The sequence below is a fragment of the Aulonocara sp. 'chitande type north' Nkhata Bay genome, linkage group LG20, assembly GCF_057382095.1.
Source record: "Aulonocara sp. 'chitande type north' Nkhata Bay isolate Kocher_YH1m ecotype deep benthic linkage group LG20, A_spYH_male_GT1.1, whole genome shotgun sequence".
NCBI classification, from domain to species: domain Eukaryota; kingdom Metazoa; phylum Chordata; class Actinopteri; order Cichliformes; family Cichlidae; genus Aulonocara; species Aulonocara sp. 'chitande type north' Nkhata Bay.
In genome coordinates, this window is record NC_141363.1 from 22,536,987 (window position 1) to 22,556,987 (window position 20,001).

At 41.5% G+C, this 20,001-nt stretch overlaps 1 protein-coding gene across 1 annotated transcript; it reads left to right on the plus strand.

The window, feature by feature from the left end:
• Window positions 1-3,994: 3,994 nt before the first annotated feature.
• On the plus strand, window positions 3,995-18,260 carry sypa (synaptophysin a). Its single transcript, XM_086277181.1, has 8 exons — window positions 3,995-4,081; window positions 9,496-9,561; window positions 13,069-13,193; window positions 13,472-13,670; window positions 13,743-13,934; window positions 16,457-16,672; window positions 17,038-17,118; window positions 18,172-18,260. Exons 1-7 carry the CDS (start codon window positions 4,064-4,066, stop codon window positions 17,101-17,103), a joined length of 882 nt encoding a protein of 293 aa, XP_086133307.1. The 5' UTR covers window positions 3,995-4,063; the 3' UTR covers window positions 17,104-17,118; window positions 18,172-18,260.
• The last annotated feature ends 1,741 nt before the right edge of the window (window positions 18,261-20,001 follow it).

Sequence of the window (20,001 nt, forward strand, 5' to 3'; positions counted from 1 at the left end):
CCTCTGGACAGGTCAGGTGTTAATGGGAAGACCTGGTTAAAGATCTCACTACTGTGTTCAGTTATACACCGTTTTGTGATCACTGCTGTTGATATATTTGTGTGGGCTGAAATTTTATGGTATTCTAAATATTTTGGACAATTATTCATTATTATAGTGTTTATATTGACTCTGCTTTCCTCTGTGTCATAGTTTAAATATTTATCTGTAAAGAGCAGAAACTCTCTCATTCAAACAGGCTGATTGGTGAATCCCAGATGGACCCAGACCGGCTGGATCAATTTTACTTGTCGACTTGCAGCCTCAGCTCGCGTCATTCTTCCTTCTGGACACGGCTTCGAGTCCCAAAGTGCAGAACAGCATGGTATAAACACGGCAGCTTTCCTGCAGCAGGCCTCATTCAGAGAAAGAGACTGTGGCTTTGATCTCCTACCTGACGCTGTGTGAATTATTTATGACTATTTTACTTCTTCATTAAGTCGCATTATGCTCATCTGTTTGTTTGTTTTTGAAAACATGCATGTGAGGATAGATGGCTGTGCCTGTGGATGCTAATAAAGGAATCTGAACAATGCACCTTTGTAAATATATGATGATAAATAATATAGGTGTATGTTAATTCTCAGAGTGGCTTTGTCCACTGCTTCAAAAACATGTTGTAAAAATGAACTTAAACCAAAGGATATGTGGGACATTTTTTACTTTTAATTTCATTGATTTTATTTTCTATTTGTCACGGAAACATCATTGTCATCAGGAAAAAGATACCTTTTAATAAATGCAGATACTGGTTCATTTTGCCTGCGGTCCATGGGCAGGTACAGACTATATTAAATGAAATCTGATGTATTTATTGTTGCAACTAAACTGCATTTTGGTCACCTCCATTATCTTGTGTTAAATGTGTTTTAGTGTGGTCACCGTATTGTTACAGGGCAAACATTTTTCTCAATGCGTGTTGATAGAATAAGGAGCTGTGTGCCTTAGAACTCCTGGAGCTTTCAGTGAGTTTCCCCCTTGAATGCTTTTTGGTCCCCCACCCACTAAAATCCTGGAAGCAACCCTGGTGGTTAAACGTAGAGATGCATAAACTCACAGCTAAAATAGGGGATGCTGCAGTATAAATTTATATTTTTATTCTCATCAGAAAAGTAGCTTCCAAGTGTTGTCTTGACATCAAATGTATGGATGAAATGCAGACTGAATTTTTTCAACTGCCCAGTCTGTGTTAGAGACATGCATATTACTGAGATCCTTCAGAGTTTCCCAATCTTATCTTGAAAAAGCCCAAACTCTGTTTGAAGGTTGGGTTTGTTACAAAGGATCAAAACCCACCACTGTAAAATAACATTACAAAAACATGTAGCATAAAATATTACAAGGGCCTACCTGTGAAACAAAATGTGTCACTATTGTACCTACCTGTGTGGAGTGACAGGTCTGACCCAGTCTGATGTGGTCTGAGCTCCCTCTGCTGGCTGACTGAAGGATGAGCTCCAGTTGAAAGAAGGAAGGAAGGAAGGAAGGAAGGATGGAAGGATGGAAAGGATCACTCACTCAAAATCCGTCTTTCAGCCCTAACTGGAGCTCAGCTAGCTCATTTGATTCAAACAGAATTAACAGCCCATTTCCATCTGTTGCCATTTCCATGACACACACACCAAACCAGCAGACATAGCCTGTTGCCATTGTTGCACAAAGGTCAGGGAAACCTGTGCCACCTGAAAGCCATGACATAATCTTCCCTCTGCCAGGGATACCACATGACCACACGTAAAACCCCACCTTCCAGGTTCCTCATTGGCAGATATGCGTGTGATTGGTTGTTTTAAATGTTTTCTACTCTTTATCTGTTTCACTTTAAACCTTCTCCTGTATTTATAAAGCCTATAAACCACCATATCTAGGAACAGCTGGAGGTTTTACCTCTTTAGAGTCACTTCAGCCCAAATTATCTTGAGAAGGGGAAGGGGCGGGGAGGTCATATAAGGGCTGGGTGTGTTCTCCAACTCATTTGTCTGATCTGTGCCATCCTGACACACCTGCAAGTCTGTTTGAAATGATGCTGCTAATTGCTACAAGAATTTATTGTTTGTCCTTTGACTTAAAAACTGCCACTCTGAGATTTGGGGTCACTTTGAAAAGCCCTTGTTTTGACAGAAAAGTATGTTTGAGCTAATATGACGTTAAATTCACAGGTGATTTTTATGTAATATCTTTAGGGGAGTACGTAGTGTTTTAGGGTTTTTTTGTTTGTTTGTTTGTTTGTTTTTATTCAAATCCAGTGAGTTAAAATGCTAACCAGAGATGCTTGCACACACTGATGAGTGTCTGGCACATCAGCATTTATGGGTTTAATTATGACGTCATGGTCAACAGCTCCATGCAGTAAAAACTTCCCCCTCAAAATGAATAAAATGAATACAGCATACCACCTGTACACACTACTCCCTTCATGAGCAGCACCATTTGGTTCTTGCAGACTTCTTGTCTTCTTGGTCAGCACGCACCAGGTCGGGTTAAAGCCTGTGTCTTCTCTTCTGTGAAGGGCGTAGTGCACACCATAGCAGGAAGTCATAAGTGGTGTCTTTAATCGGCACCACACTTTCCAGCTGTGCTGATTGTTAGAGGTTTTATTTATTGATTAAACAGTGACTTTGCATGATGAGTACTGCTGGAACACCAGGGTGACGGTTGTTTAAGATACTGTGCTGTGCAAAAGTCTTGACACACGACAATTCTTCATGTTTTAGGGAAACGAGTACAACAGTTTATTAAAGGAACATGATTTTTTGCAAATGGTTGTTGTTAATGAAGTTTATAAAGAGCCAATTTTTTTAAATGAATCATTCCACTAAATGCAATCAATGTTACTTTAACTTAAAAATATAACTATCTTTCAAAAGCACCGACTTACTGAAGTGACCTAAATGTTTTTGAACTTCAGTCGTCTAGCTTAATGCAATCTCTCAACAAATCAACAAGTGATGATGTTAATCATAATGACCTCTGAGTGGCAGGGTGGGGGGTGACTGAGAGGCACAGACTGTAAGTAAAGGATAAATGTAGCATGCTGGTTTAAGTAAGGTCTTATTCTTTTTAATGACCACCAGGGGGCGACTCCAGTAACTGCAAAAATGAAAGAAGACTTCATATTTGCAGTTTCTTGGTAGACTGAGAAAATAGACCTAGACTCTCACGGACTATGGTATGAATAAAATCAGTCCTAGCTTAAAGTACTCCTGAATACAGCACAATGTTCATTTTTGTTAACTGTGGTCAATATCAGACTCACATGACTTCTGACTGACACCAGGATGGCTGCAGTATCATAAAACCAAAAGTGATCAGGTGGCTAGCATCAAATAATTATTAGTAGTTATTGTTGTATCGAAACTCCATAATGCAGTCAAAGATGTTGTTTATACCTCAGTCTACATGTGGATACTGATGGGAACAGTTCCTTGTCTACTCTGAATTTCATTTTGGAACATTTGTATAGGAGTGCTCCCACAGGCACAGAGGGACCAGGATGAATGCCACTGCAATACGAATGTCTGTCAGAAATTTGGCTTTAAACTTTGACAAAAATTGAATTAAAGCCACTGAATGATTCAGGATTAAGATCTACTTGTATTTGTAACATATATTGGTTCCTAAATTGTGTAAGCATTAAATGTTTATTTGAATTAACTGTTAAATCAAATTATGAGCTGAGGTTTTTGTTTTAATGTTATAAAAATATAAATCTGCGTTACAGATTACATTTATACGTCACGTATTGGGTCACATGATCACAAGCACGTCACCACCACCTTCTACCGTGATGACGCAATCCCCCCCTATCCAAGAAATAAAAGCTAAATTTTTAATTTAATAAAATAAATCTTTTTTTTTTTAATAATCATATTTAATGTTTGTTTTTTTTAATCTGAAATGTTTCTTTGTTCTTGTTTTTTTATAGTAAATAAAATGATGTCGTGGACAGTCCCGGCCCCTCCACTCAACCCCCCTCACGCCTTCCCCCTCCCAGATCTTCTCGGTCCTCTCGACACTCTGCAGGATGGACGTCGTAAATCAGGTACAAACACTCCACATCCGCCTTTTTATATATATATATATATATTTCACCTGTCTGCTGCGGGTTGATCAGCTGTGGGTTCGGGTTGTGTTCGTGTTTCGGTTCGGAATTTGTATGCATTTTGCCTCCCGGTAAAGCATCTCCGTGTCGGCCGCAGGAGGCGGCTCCGACAGCTGGCGGAGGATGCCCGGGAGGAGGACATGGAGAGACGGAGGGGAGAGGCTCTCTGGACCGGGCTCGGTTCTTCATGGTGGTCCATATGTTTGTGTGTTTGTACCACTGTGTGTGTGTGTGGGAGGGAGGGGGATGTGAGGCGGACTGCGGGAGGTTTGGAAACAGGAGTGTCTGGGGTTTCCATCCCTGCGCCACGGTGTCTGCAGGAGGCCCGAAACAAAAACGCACAAACATGAAAATATCAGCAGCCCCGTGCGCCCGTGATGAAATGCTGTGTGTGTGTGTGTGTGTGTGTGTGTGTGTGTGTGTGTGTGTGTGTGTGTGTGTGTGTGTGTCTGGGCTTGTAAAATGGCAGCCGGGGGGGGAGGGGGAGGGCGTCCTCTCTGCTCGGGATGCTGATGCTGATGATGTTGCGGGTCTGCCCGGATCTGTTTTTCTCTCGCCGTTTTCCTTCTACCTGATCCGCGTTATTTAACCCGGGTCTAAGCGGGTTCACCCAGATGATTCAGCTGCTCCTCCTCTTCCTCCCACCCCTTCTCCTCCTCTCCTTCATCAGCTACCTTTTAAGATGGAGACCGAGAGAAAAGCCAGCATTGCTTCGCCGTTAGTTTCTATCACAGCCCGATATTTCATATCCAGCTGTTGTTTCACCGCCGCTTTATTTTTACTGTTTTAAACTACAGAGGAGAAAAAAGCCCGGGAAAGCTGATGAAAGCTGCTCTGTGTCAAACGTGATTTCAGTCCAAAGCTGACTTCTGTCGGCCTCTTTGATCGCTTGCATTTAATTAATGATGTCATATCTGAGTGTTCTGTGTTACGCTTCATAACAAACTCCAGAATTTTACGTCCCTCCGTTTAAACGCAGTTTTTGTAGTTTCCCACTGCAGAATTTAACCATGTCCACCACCAGGGGGCAGCATTATTACAAGTGTTACAGATGTTACTGCTCGTTTCGTCTTTAATATTTTTTATGGACTTGTGGTGGTTAAAACGAACCAATTAAAATCAGAAAACTCTTAAATCCTCGATTTCTATGTTTTAATGTAAAAATATAACTGAAACATTTGGTTTTCCTGACTCTGTCATGAATAAATGTTACACTCTGATTAAATATGGCCAGTTGAGCCTATGTGATGATCTCTGTGAAGGAGAACCTCTGAAACATTTGGTGTGAGGGCTTTTTTTTCTGCTCTTGGCTTGTTTGTATCATAAAGAGGGGAAATCCCTGATACGGTCTGCTCTGGCTGCCAGCACAGAGGCCCAACCAAATATTCAGTTTTGGTCAAAGGGGAGGCACATAAGGCTGGATTGTTTCTCATAAAAGGACCATTGTGAACTCTGTGAATCTTGCACAGTCACTCTACTAGTGTCCAACAATAAAAATATGGCGTTGGACATGAGGAAAAAATGGGTCCCCTTTAATGTTTTAATATTCACACGATGCACAAAATAAAAAATCAGGAGCTCAGAAATGCTTTTTATTACAGACCACAGCAGCCGTACAGATGTCCAGTTTCACACATTTCTAGCTGATGCTCCTGTTTTTGGGGGGTTTTTGCCGGTAAAGCTGAGCTACCTTTCAGGCCCATCACAGCATGTGTTTGACATGATGGTGGTTTAAAAACACATTCGTACTCCCAGTGCATTAAATTTAACAGTCTAGCAGTACTCTAGTCTTTTTTTCAGCGTGCTGGGATGTGCTTCAGAAGAAGAATCTCTCCAGGTGAGGAAGGGTAAAGGCTGAAGGATGTGTATGTTCACCATTTTCACACTTGTTTTTGACAAAAAAGATCTTGTTTTGAGGTTGAAAAAAATATAATAAAATAGTTTTGTGCCATGTTAACCACATCCCAGAAAGCAAACACTTACCATCTGCAACCAGATGGCTACAAATGAGTCCAAAACCCGTGGCTATGATCCTGCGCAGTCTATTTTAGATCTCAAAGGAGTGCACTATTGTTTGTGGAGGTGGTATTCAAGCACGTTGTCCAAAATTTCATATTTGTGGGAAATGGATTTCATATCTTTTATATGTTTTCAGCTCTGCTCTTGATTACATGGTCAGATGACGGCACTGCAGTTTGCATGGCTGCAGTATCTGGTTATCCTCCTCTGAGCTTGTGACCTTTTTACCCCTCGGCTGTAAAAGGCTGATGGGGCATTGTCGTCTCACTGACGGGCGGGCGAGCAGCATGGAAGTTTGTGAATGCAGAATGAGGCAACATATTAGCCCATTTACTAACAACCATTCACGAGTTCGAGTCTCGGTGACCTCGACCTTAAGGTGAAAAACTTGGTGAAACTTGAGAGCAGGGCCACATAGGATTTTGAAATTGTTACCGTAGCTGTGTCTGTTAGGAGGCTGAGGGGTAGCACTGGTGGGTGCAGGACACAAAGTCCCGAGGCTCACCCATGTGCCACAGCCTTTGGGAACTCTGATCTGTGGTCTGTGTTGGATGGGGAACATCTGTAAAATAATGAAAGAAATGTTTTTACCTGAAGAGAAGCAAAGTCGGGGAATTTTTTTTATGACCTGTAGGTGTGCAAAAGGTTGGGATTCTGGTCTGGTGGGACGAACAGACTCTAGTTTGAGAAGCCATTTTATTTTAAAGCTGCCGATTAAATGGTGCTGGTGTTTCAGCAGGAACGCACAAAGTGCCAAGCAAAGAACTTCACAACATGGTGGAGAGTGGCACATTGCCATGGAGACTAAATTACTGTGCTGTGCATCACTTTTTAAAATGAAATCGGCGGTTTGTCTGCTAAATGTGTGGATAAATGTGTCCACTCTGCAGCCAATCACAGACCCGCCTTCCTGATCAGTTTATTCAGCTCTGATGTCGCAGGTACGAGGTGAACAGGAATGGAGACGGCTCAGTCCCCTGTGGAGCTTCCCGTACTGCACGTCCACCAATGGAGACGGAGCAAATTCCCGTCTCGCACACTGAAGCGTGTCAGTCAGTTATCCATGAGATTCATGTGTTTACTGACTGTTCCTGTAGCTTCTTTTGAATGTAAACAAATACTGAAAAGGGAATACCTTTATTCGATAAAGATCCAGTTTAACTGTGAAAGGTAACAACTGAACGATGTTCCCTCCTACTGTCAGAGTCTCAGTCAGTAAACAATCATTTCAGCTCTGCTGGCTGGTTTTATTGGATGTTAACAACAGATTCTGGCATCACTCCTCCTGAGATGAGCCCGCTCAGGCAGACCAGTGCAAAACTCCTAGAAGTCTGAGTCGACCTCAGCGCCGTCTGAGTGTTCATCAGTTTAAAATGTCAGCATTGAATTAATTACTATTTGCGGTTAAGGATCTCGTGCATTTTTATTCTGCTTTAAACTGTTATCTGCAACATTTGAGTCTTTCAGTCTTCACTCTTTCATTTCTGGAATATGTCTGCATATAAAGTGAAGGCAAAAGCATTCTATAAATTCCTGTTTTTCCATTGTTGTTCATTTTTACTTCATTATATTTTCATTAGCCCTGCATCAGATTGGCGGCCTGTCATAACCAACCTCAGAGACAGTGTTATAGTCCTAATAAAATAAGCTTACAATCCCTTTTTTGGTTTTATATAAAGTAGTGCCAGTTCACCACATGTGTCTCAAGGTACTTTATAATGTAAAGTCACAATATACAATAAAATAAAAATTTACTGGAAGTACTTTGATTATTAAACAGAACCTTTTAAAGTAATAAGTGAATAAAGTGAAATTAACTGTATTTGATTACAAAAATAACTTTTTGCTTGTTTTTATTCTTTTATTGAGCCATAAGTGTGTCTGCAGTTATGTTTGGTAATGAATGTAATACTATAATATCCCTAAAGCCTGTTTAATACCTTATCCTTGGCACCTTTATGCGAGTGTTGAATATCCCACGAGCCGAGCAGCAGGTTGAAATCTGAGAGGAAGAATGGATCTGTTTGTTTGAACACGGTGCATGATGCTGTCTGTTTGCAAGATGTGCTTGATGTGTATTTAAATCTGAAATGAAGATTTTAAAGTTCAATTTAAAATGAAGGATTGTGACATTGAACGCATTATAATTCATGTTTAGGTACATGTTTAACTCATTTTAAATGAAGAATAATCAAAGCAGTGACTGAGTCATTGCCAAAAAGCTGAAACATGAAAGTGTTCCCAGAAAAAGAGATGATGATTTCAGATAATCTGGCAATGATTTTTGCACTGTTTAAAGAATTTTATGCATTTGTTCTCAAGTAATTGGATAATTATCAAAGTCTCAAAAATCATTTGAAATCTGTTAAGTCATTCACATCCAATTCTGTTAATTCTGAAGATTTCTTCGTTGAATTGTTCCAAATGTTTTTCAAACGATCCAAAAACATTTGCCAGTTTTTCTTCATTCCTGCGTGTAGAATAACGTCCCTGAAACGCTCTGGAATCAGAACAAAGTTGTTCTCTGACATTTTTAAAATTTCCCTGCACAACAAATCTTCTCCCGATCAGTGAAAATGAGTCCAGCTTTTTTCATTAAAGCTGAAATGAAGTGGTGAGAAAATCATTTTAACATCCAGAAACATATGCAAGGATCATTAAGACTGAAGGACTATTACACAGCAAACTGCGGGTTTCCATGTGCAGTTAGATCGTCTCCTACAACGTAAGAAAAGCTGTTCAGATTATTGCAATAAAGAAACTTTGTTGTGCAGTTGTGAATAACATGCATACAAAAATGTTATATACAGATAAATTCTGTCGCTTATTGCATGATGAGATTATCATGACGGTCTCCTCTCCACTCCCAGTGTCTGCATTTTAGACCTGCAGTCTGAATCATTCATTAAGTCAGCTGACTCGGTATGATGGGAATGTTTTTTAATGTTGCCAATATTCTCAGTGAATTGTTATTATTGATAACAACAGTTGAGCTCAAAGTTTCTCTTGATGAAAGTCTAAACATGTCGTTGATGGTTAATAGAAATAAGTCCATGAAACCACGCTGACCCTCCTCTCTGCCACCTAGCATCTCTGTAGGTGTTGGTTTGCTTGTTTTTGTTTTTCTAGGATGGTTTTAAAGTACAGAAAAGTTTGGAAATATTTTGGGGAAAAAGTTTTCTTCCAAATGTTTCATTTAGCAGAAATGATGCTGCTGTTTATGATGTTCTGGCCCTGAGTGAAAGTGCTCCTGACAGCAGGAGATCCGCGTGCTCGTCTTTCGTCAGGCTGCTCGGATGAACATAATTAACCAGTGTGTGTCTTTCTGTCTGCAGCTGGTGGCCCAGGGTCAGTTCAGGGTGCTGAAGGTTCCTCTGGGCTTCATTAAGGTCCTAGAATGGGTGAGTTCATCAGACCAACAGCTGCACCACAAAAACCTGCAACCACAGCACAGATGCACCGTATCCTCCAGAGTTTTTAAGGACGTATAACTCCCGGAGCTGAGTTCACGTTCCTGTTTAAAGCTCAGAAACATCATACACCATCAGAGTTTAATGGTTCACCTTAGATGAAAGCACAATTCACACATATCCATGATCATGTATGAACGAATAATTTTCTTCTGTTTAACAGCTGATCAGCTTTAATGTTAATATTTAAAGTACGCATTCATGACTTGTAATAAAAACATATAATAAAACATAAAAATCTTACTGTATCAGTTTTATTCTATGTTTGTAGCCTTTAAGCTGCTAAAAGTTCACTAACTGCAGGTATGATTCAGCTCCTACTATTAACGAGCTAACCTTCTGGTTTTATTTTGAAATAAATTGTAGATGCCAGCATCCACACAGCAGGGGGCGCTGTAGGGAGATTGAAATCCCCTCCCCCTCAACTCGCTCTTCTTTTGGTTTTTCGTTGTGGATAAAACCTCGTACATCAGCTCAGTCCGGAGGGTTTTTAAAAACATTTTAGGGACCTCATAACTTCATAGATGCAGGAGATATACACATGAATTTTTCAGATGTATTAAAGTTTTCATTACAAAAAACTCAGTGAGCTTCAGCATCATGGGATGTATCATAGTTTAAAATATGATACAGTAGCAGAAAGAAGCATCGGTACTCCTGGTCATTTGATCTGATTTATGATTGTTCACTGTGGGGGGAAAAAAACAACTTAAAATGAATTTTCAGTGAAATTTCAGGAGTCATTTCATCATCTGATATAAGTATCTGCTCAAAACAACCTTTAGCATATAAAACGTCTCCTTTTATTTATGTCTGTGAAGGTTCTCAGTCATCCAGGTCATCATAGTCTAAGGAGCTTGGAAAGAAAAAGCGTCTGGACTTTAAGTTGCTTGAAGACGTTTCACCTCTCATCCAAGAAGCTTCTTCAGTTCTAGGGTCAATCCCCTCAAAGAGGGACAAAAGGACCTCCTGATGATCCTCTACCTAATCACTTGAGCCAAGGTGTGAAAACAGGTGTGGGTCCTGGGTCCTGAAAACAGGGGGGGTCCTTTTGTCCCTCTTTGGGGGGATTGACCTTAGAACTGAAGAAGCTTCTCAGATGAGAGGTAAAACGTCTTCAAGCAACTTAAAGAAGTCCAGACGCTTTTTCTTTCCAAGCTCTTTAGCCTCCTTTTATTTACATTTTCACACCAGACTCGTCAAAAGAATCCATGGTCGTGGTTCTTTGTTTATAATATGATCATATTTTTAGCAGCAGCGATGTTCATGTGGTATATGTAACAGTTTCGACATCTCACATTGATAACAGAGGGTCTCAGGTACAGACATCTGTGAAGATTGAAAACAAGCATAGACATAGATCGGTTGTCCTAATGATTTAATTAGCAGGTAGGAGAGATCGGACACTGATAGCTTCGTCAGTGATTACAGATCCTGTTGAAAGTGCTGTCTGTGGAGATCACTGGTTGCTTCACCAAGAGAAATGGGGAATAAAGCATGGGAGGTCTCAGCCAGTGTGCCTCAATACCTCAGATTAAATGTGAGCGTTTAGTTAGATGGACGTCCCAAAAAAAACCCTGTTAAATCTCAGTCCAGGCTGACCTTCACACACTGGCTGACAGGGCGCATGTTGACTTAACTTCATATATATGTTGTATCACATTGTCAGATCAACTCTATAAAACAAGTCTGAAAACATAAAACCTTTTCTAAACCTTCAGACAACAAGGAAATGGCTTATTCACAAATTCCACTGAGATGCCGAAGGCTGGATGGGAAGTGATGTAACAGCTTCAGCTCTCAGTACTGTATGTATGGTATTAAATATCGCACACCCACACACTGACTGAGCAGATGGTCACAGTCAGACGGCCCAATCCCTACTTGGCAACGTGGATGTGGGTTCATGCAGCCTCCTTGCGAGGACCAAGTGTGAATTTTCAGAATTGTGTGGATGTTTTATGGCAAATTTATAGGGAAATGGGGACAGTCGAAGCAGCGGTTCATCAGGCTGTTTGAGCCTCACGGCTGGTCCTCACACGTGTCTGAGTATTGGCTAGAAGAGCATCACAGCTGGTGTCTACAGATGTGGCAACAGCTGTAGAAAAGCAGGGACACTTTTTGGGACTCTAGTTGTGACACTAGTGGCAAAGCGGGAGCACAAGTGGGATCTTTTTGGCAACAATTTGTTCCAACAATGGTCTGGTATCAAGCCTGTTTCTTCTTAGATGTGCACACTTTTTTGTTTTTTGCACTTTCTTTTGCACAGTAACATATCTACCCTGGTTCAAAGTAGGTGTGCTGAGTGTCAGGTTTTTAGTTATCAGCAGGTAAAAGCAGAACAATCACAAAATCCCTGCCCCCAATCACAGGGCAGGGATAGCTCAGTAGGTAGAGTGGTCGCCCCATGATTGGGGACTATAAGGGGTCTGGATATTAAAAAAAATAAAAACTAGTAAAAACTGCAGACCTCCTTACAAACCACATCATACAGGAGTTTAAACTTTGACTCCTGGATACAAGACGATGAAAATAAATCTGGATCTTCCTGCATGTAAATCACGCAAGGCTGCGAACATCTTAATGATGACCCTGGTTTCACTTTCCTCCACGTTCTGTAGCAGGTGGGGAAATCAGTGACATCACACATAAAAACGTCACCAAGTTCCTCCCGCTGACTCAACGTGAAGCCTGTTTTCATCAGGCCGCTGAAGTCAGTGTGCACAGCTCTGTGAGGCCGAGGCAGTTGTTGGTTCGGTTCCTGTCTGATATGCAAAGCTTCGCAATGAGTCGCTAAACATAGACGTGACGATGAGTCATCATCCTGCAGGAGCCAGCGCCTCCTCTGCTTCAGCAGAACTGCATTTATATGTATTTAAAAAAAATAGCAGCAATTTTTAGCCACAGGAAGGTCACGGCCATGAAAAATTGTTTTTACTGAGGATGCTGTTTGCAGGTCAAAGGTCAGGTGACACAGTCATGTCAGTTTCTTCATCCTAAAGAGAGTCTATAAATGCATGTAACAGTTTAGTGTTGCTAAATTCAGTGCAATATTTGAGCAATTGTAAAAATCTGCCTGCAAGTGCTGAATTTATTTATTTATCAATAAAAAAATTAATTAAGCCGTCCTAATGAACCTAAATAACCTTCTCTACAAAAACACAGCTTCTCCTCTTGGAGGCAAATAAGTCTTCAGTCTCTTTGTGATATAATCATGATTTTTATTTTTCTAGTCTGAGTCAAACAGAGTGACCTCTGTGCAAAACCACGAATACATCGTGTTTTGGATTTTGGTCAGACTAAAAGGAAATGGAAATTAGAACCTGGAACAACTTTAGGAGTGAGATGAAAATGCTGTGCTATGCCACATACAGGAGGATACCACTGCTGCGAGTAATGCTTGTGATGTGTTGTTGCTCCTCCTTCTTCCTCCCCCAGTTCTTCGCCATCTTCGCCTTCTCCACCTGTGGCAGTTATTCCGGGATGTTCAAGATTGCGGTGGAGTGCAAGAACCGGACGCAGAGCGACCTGAAAATAGAAGTGGAGTTTGAGTATCCCTTCAGGTCAGAACACGCACAGACGCCATAAACTCTGAAGCTAAAAAATATTAAATAAAAAATTAAATGTTTAAACTTCTTTCAGCTCAATTTTATTTATAAATGTTCCTCAGGCAGGACCCCTGGGTCCAAAGCTTTGAGGGGTGTTTTGACCAGATGGTGTGACTGTCGGAGCTCTAAAGTTATTAACTGTGTATTAGTTCTTGTTGGTCACCAATGTCTGAACCAAATGTTGTATTTTTCACTTTAGCTTCACCTTCAATAACTTTAAACTCCTCTGTCAGACTCCACCAGGAGTATTTTCATGCCCCCACCTGTAAGTCTGAGAATAAAGAACCGATTTTCCTGGTTGGCGACTACTCCTCCTCGGCCGAATTCTTTGTCACCATCGGCGTCTTCGCCTTCCTGTACTCTACGGCGGCTCTCAGCATTTACGTCTTCTTCTTTGAAAAGTACAAGGAGAACAACAAGGGCCCACTGATCGTAAGTACAGCCACCCGACTTCCCAGTTGACCTCTGAATAACCTCCCTCACTCTGTCTTTGTGCCGTTTCAGGACCTGGGAGTCACCGGAGTGTTTGCCTTCATGTGGCTGGTGAGTTCAGCAGCCTGGGCCAAAGGTCTGTCCGACGTAAAGACTGCGACCAACCCGGATGAAGTCATCACTATGATCCCCGCCTGTAAAGAGGATGAGAACAGCTGCCGTGAAGTCCACGACCCGGTTATGTCTGGATTGAACACCTCTGTGGTAAGACTTTCACTGGGCCTGAGCACATCTGAGTCTTGCCATAGGACGGGGAAAGTTCATGGATACTACAATACTAGAATGTCAGTACTGACCCGCACAGAATATTACTGAGAAATGTCTGTAGGTTCTGAGTCATCCAGGGCACGAGAGTCTTAAGCACTCGAGTAAAAAGAAATTGGACTTCTTTCACATGAGCCAAGGTGTGACCCTGACGACTCGCCTGATGACAGAGTAGGTAAGAGACTCTCGGGACCATGTCCAAAGTGACGGCGCCTGTTACACACCGGCCTCGAGCCGGAGTGCAACACGAGGAAAGCAAAAAAAGATCGCAAAGAAGTCAATCACACAGCCACGGCTTTACAATGACTAGTCGTTTTATTAACTGGACAGGTAATGAGCGTCAGGGTGGGCATGGCCAAAACAACAAACAAAACACACTAGAAATAAACCAGAACTAACTTACCTATAGTGATAAAACCACAAAAGAAAATACAAGCCTCTTACCTGTCTTCACTAACCAAAACAGGAGAAAAAGGTTCTAAAAAGAAAAGTCTTCCCACCCCTACAGCTACCATGTCCAGTTAGAGGTCTTTTTACACCGTTTACACTGCAGTCTAGCGCTTCTCATCCCGGAAAACTCAGTCACACAGCACACGGGGCCAAACACGCAGCTTGCTGGAAACAGGAAGCAGGAGGGGCTGCCGGCCTAGTCAGGTCCCAATTTGTAGCCGGCCTCATTCCATCTTCCCCCGATGGTCAGCCTCCACCTGGAAACTTACATAGCACAAACATCACAGAGTACAAACAACGCCCCCCTCTGGTGTGGTGAGTGACAGTACCACACGGAAACAATGACCTGGCTCATAACAGCGCCTCAAGAGGAACTCATGAGCAGTTAGAACAGAAGTCCAGTAGTCTTCAACTCGAGCTTAAGATTAATGAGAGATTAAAAAAAAAAAAATTCAACATGTCAAAGAAGCAAGATTTCAGATATAATGTCAACTAAATGACATAAACTAAATAACAATGACACGTTTAGCACCGGATTATAAAGAAAACTGGTGCTGGATCAAACTCTCTGTTTATTGAAGATGGGTTTAAATTCACTTGTTTCACGTCAGTGACATAAATGTTTAATTCTGTCTTAAAGTAAGACAGATTTCACACTTGGCTGTTTTTGTACTGATGAAGTAACTGCTGACAGGGCACTCGCACTTTGTTGTCCTCCTTCTTTTCCTCCTCTTCCTTTCTACCTTTCGCTTTAATGGATTATCTTCCTCCATCTGACCCTATCCATAGCATCCTCCTCCTGCTCCGCCACATCAACCCTCTGCATGTCCTCTTTCACTAGAACCATAGATCTTCTCTGAGGTCGTCCTCTTTTCCCCCTACCTAGCAGCTCCATCTTAAAAATCCAGTCGATCAGTGTACGTGCCCAAACCCTCTCAGCTTTGCCTCTAGGACTTTGTGCCCAAACCGCTCGACCTGAGCCGTCCCTCTGATGGACTCCTTTCTAATCTTGGTCACACCCAGCTCGACCTCCTGTCTTGCTGTCAGTGCCACTGTCTCCAAACAATACAGTATAGCAGGTGTCATTACCATCTCCCCTTTCTCTCTTGCTGCTACCTTTCTGTCACTCCTGCTCCTCTTCACCTATCTTGTGCGCTGTCGGTTGCTTTAGATGATTGATCGTGACACAGGATGTTGATTTTGATCTTGTTCTTTTCGTCTTCACCATCAACCCTGCTCCCTGTTACTGTAACCTAAATACGTGAAGAAAAAAAAACTTTATGCCCCTAAATTTCAAGGTGCCTCCATGATTTACTTTTATTAATCAGGATGCTAACTTAAGCTAATGAATACAGTTTATTTTCAGTTATTGTTTGTACTTTGGATGGTAGAAGGCATTAAAAAAAAAAAAAGAAAACAAAATCAGTTCTTTATCAAATGAGGGTGGATTTGGGAACCTCTTGGAGCTGAAAGAAACTCTTAAAGCACTGAAGACTGCATTTGCTATATTTAGTCACTCAGTGAGGCCTCAACCCCAATAATGCAAAACTTAAAGCCATAATATACTTTAAATGGCCGAGTTATCCCCATTCACCTAAAACAGGTGAATTTCTGTCTTTTGTCCTGCCTGCCTCTTCTCACTCCTAAGCTGTCGCAGCCCTCGATCGTTCTGCCAGCGGATTCTTCCTGTCAAAAGGGAGTTTTTCCTTCCCACTGTTGCCAAGCGGCCAAGTGCTCATAGGTCGTCTGTCTTTTGGGGTTTGTTTCTAATATTGTAGGGTTTTTGCCTTGAGGTCACCTTGAGGTGACTGTTGTGAATCGGTGCTATATAAAAAAAAATACTGATGCATTCAACTGCAAAGTTCTAAGCTATTTTAACATGGGAGTCTATTGGGATTGACTAGGTTTTGCAGAAGTGGCCATTGGAGGAAGTGCAGCTCTTGGCACTTCTATCAGAATCTGAATTTGGTAACAGAGAATGACGTGATAACCCTCAGCTTCTCCTCTTGCAGGCATTTGGTTTCATTAACCTGATCCTGTGGGTTGGAAACCTCTGGTTCGTCTTTAAGGAGACGGGCATCATCGCTCCCTTCATGCGGGCTCCGCCTCCTGAGAGCAAGCCTGCCGCACCCGATGCCTACGGCCAGCAGGGAGCCTATGAGCAAGACCCGTATGCCAGCAACCAGGGAGGCTACCAACCTGACTACAGCCAGCAGGGATACAACCAGGTGAGCAGATGCACTGATGATGCTGGTAACGTCAAACCTGGAACCTCAAGGGAAGAGTTTAGCTGAAGCTTTGTGACTCGGTAATTTGATTTTGGTTGAAACATAATTTATCTCCTGATGACCTGTTTGATCAGAACAGACATCTCTAACATCTGCTATTCAGATGATGGGTCAGTTAATTACATTATATGTGATAATTAATGTATATGATAATTGTTTAAAACAGAAACACTTTGCTGCCCATGACTGTAGATTGAATTTTAGTCTTTGAGTCTGACATTTTACATACAAAATAAGTGATCATTAATCAAGAAAACTGAATTCATCCTATGTATTTTTTTTATTTTTTATTTTTTGTCATCCAGGAAGCGCAGTATGGTCAGGGCTATGGCCAGCAGGGGGCGCCCACCTCCTTCTCCAACCAGATGTGAGCTGACAGGAAGAAGGTGAGATTGTGGAGGCTTAGTGAATGCCTCCTTGCTGCGTTTAAGTTGAAGGTTCAATTTGAAGCATCACTTTTAGTATGTTGGGCCCTATAATTTCTGTTTCTTGGAGTCAGAAGTTTCCATATTTAAAACTGAGGTTGCAGTACGACGACATCAGCTAGGTGCAAAGCATGCACACAGATATCTTCCAATTATTAACAGACTAATAAAACACTAGAATTTCACTCACCAAAACTGAAGAGCAAACCTCTTGATGGCACATCCCTCACATCGAGCCATCATATTTCTCAGTTTAGTTAAAAATACAAGAGGGTCCCAGTTCAGTTTACCAGGTTGAGTAGGTAACCCATACACCATAAGGCTAATACAAAGGTCCAGAGTGGAATCCACCTAAAGGCCACTTACTGTTCATCTTCCCCCTCATTTTTCTCCTAGATTTCCTGTCTGCTCTCCACTGTTCCATCACAATATCCAAAAATATATTTAATGAATGCTCAGGCTTTGTACCAGGCTCTAAACATGATTTTTACTTTATTTTTATTTTACTGATGTGAAGCCGGACACTTTAACACAGCAGTCTCTGGGGATTTTTGGAGTCTGCCTCAAGTGGCCATTAATGGAACTGCAGTTTTGCCAACCAAACCCAAGGACCTCTATCAGAATGTTTTTTCACATCTTTAAATGTGTGATCTAATACTGTGTTCATCTGCTGTGTATTTATTGAAACAATCATGAATGTAAAGCTTCATATTCATGCGTAGGAATGTTGTGAAATGTTTGGGGCTCTATAGGGGGACTAAGATGTCATCCTCGTTTATTTTCTCTCGCTATTTTTAGGGATTTGACTGTAAATTTTAAAGATTAAATATTGTATTTTTGTTTCTGGTTTCTCCAGGATGGGGATTAGTTTTTAGTCACTGACGCAAAACATTAAAACTCGAGGTTAATGTTGCTTTTTCAAAAAGACTCGTCGGTGAATGAAGGTCATTTGAAAAAAGCCAGCAGCTTTTATTTATTTAATCAGATTTTTTTCCATTTGTCTTTCCTTCACAGGACAAGTCGGAGTGAACCAACAGTGGGTCGCTTGCAACCAACCCACAATGTGACACTCCTGGCTGCAAAGTTAATGGGTGGGGTGGGGGAGGGATGAGGGGAAAGGGGGGGTTAGATGTTCACTATAATGAATTGATGTGTAAATGACTAAAAAAGAGAGTTATAGATAATAAATCCACAACTTGAAGAATCCACCAAGACATCGGTGACGAATAGAAACCTGAAACCAGTGACGATGTTGATAAGAGTTATTCATATTAATTAATCTGTGGAGAGAATGTATGTTTGTGTTGTATAGATATCACTATGAACAGATATATAATATAGACTGAAATGTTTCCTGTTTCCTATTGAGCTGCCCTGCCCAAAGTTTTATGCCCCGCCTCCTTACATCAGCAAACCAGATTCACACCAGCCAATCGTGAAGCTGTTGAGACTGGGTCCACACTGAGAAAAATCCAATGAAAACCAGATTTAAACCAAAATGAGAACCACATTAAACAAACTAACAGAGCGTCTGCCAACATCACCTCCCCGCTGCATGTAAATATCAAACAGGAAGTGATGTCAATTTGAGCACATAGTAAAACCCAGTCCGGCCTACAGCATCACAGTGACGCCCGGTGGAAACTGGATCCAAAATGGCCCCTCGTCATTACAGTTTGCACAGTTTATGTGTTTAATGGGCTCAGCCGAGCTTCGATCTGCTGTGTGTTACATTCCAGCTGCAGAAACGTCCATCTGGACGATCACCGCCACTAAAACTAAGCCAGATCTGATTCTACTGGCTTCTACTTTGGGTCTAAACTCGGCTAAGACCAATCTGATGATTTCAATGTACTGCTATGATGCAACGGAAACGCCCATCAGGAGCAGGCAGTACAGTTCACTGCCCCTCAAAGGGCTTCCAGATTTAAACCAATTAGAAAGTGAAGGTGGGCTTTTGGAGGCGGGGAGCCTAAAAAGAGACAAATGAATGGAAGACTAAGTATGGGATAATTATTTGGACTGACTTTGCAAAGCCTCTGACTTTGCTTTGTTCACAAAGATCAGAGGTTTTAAGCAACAGCTGTTTCCAGTACCCGATAAATATCTTTACCTGGAAACGGTTTCTATGCAGACAGCAGCTGATGATTACATCCTGATACAAGTTGTTGTGCTATGAGTCTACATTTGTGGCATCAACAACTCAATGGCAGACCAAAATTTTAGATGACTGGTTTCTTGGAGTTTTTCCACCTTGATGGGGGTAAATTTCCCCACTTGGAAACTCACTTTTCCCATTCTAAATGGTGGCGATGTGAAAATTCAGAGCACAAAATTCAGTTAAGATTCCTCCATGACTTACATGTTGATCTCAGTTATTGGCTTAAATCTTCAGATGGATGCTTCTGTCAGCGAGCTACTTTGAAATGTTGCAATTGTTTTTTAAATTTATTTTAATTTGTCTTCTGTTAGCCAATCGAGTCTTTCTGGAAAGTTCTGGGTCTATAAAAAAGTGATGCTTCTTCCTCTTCTTCTTCTTCTTGGGTTGTTTTTCTTGAAAGTGAAGCTGTTTTTAGCGTCGGTATCTTCCTCCCGCATGGTGACGTGTTTACTGCTCGTGTCGTTCAGTATCTGAAGATCAGTGTGATTCTACTTCCTGTTTCCTGTGTGTGTGCGCGTGTGTGTTTGTGTGTGTGTGAGACCATTACCTGTCCATACCACTTCATTGGCTCTTTTTATCCTTTCTCTCATCTTTTATGCTTTTAATTCTCCTCCATTCACTTTTCTTTCTTTCCTTGTTTTTTTTTTTTACCCTCCCTCTTTATTCTTCATCATCCTCTTCTT

Bases quoted from the DNA above. Each gene is read 5' to 3' on its own strand.
- sypa (XM_086277181.1), top strand. The intron at 13,194-13,471 runs GTCAGAACACGC...CTCCTCTGTCAG, and splicing joins GAGTTTGAGTATCCCTTCAG to ACTCCACCAGGAGTATTTTC. The intron at 16,673-17,037 runs GTGAGCAGATGC...TTTGTCATCCAG, and splicing joins GCCAGCAGGGATACAACCAG to GAAGCGCAGTATGGTCAGGG.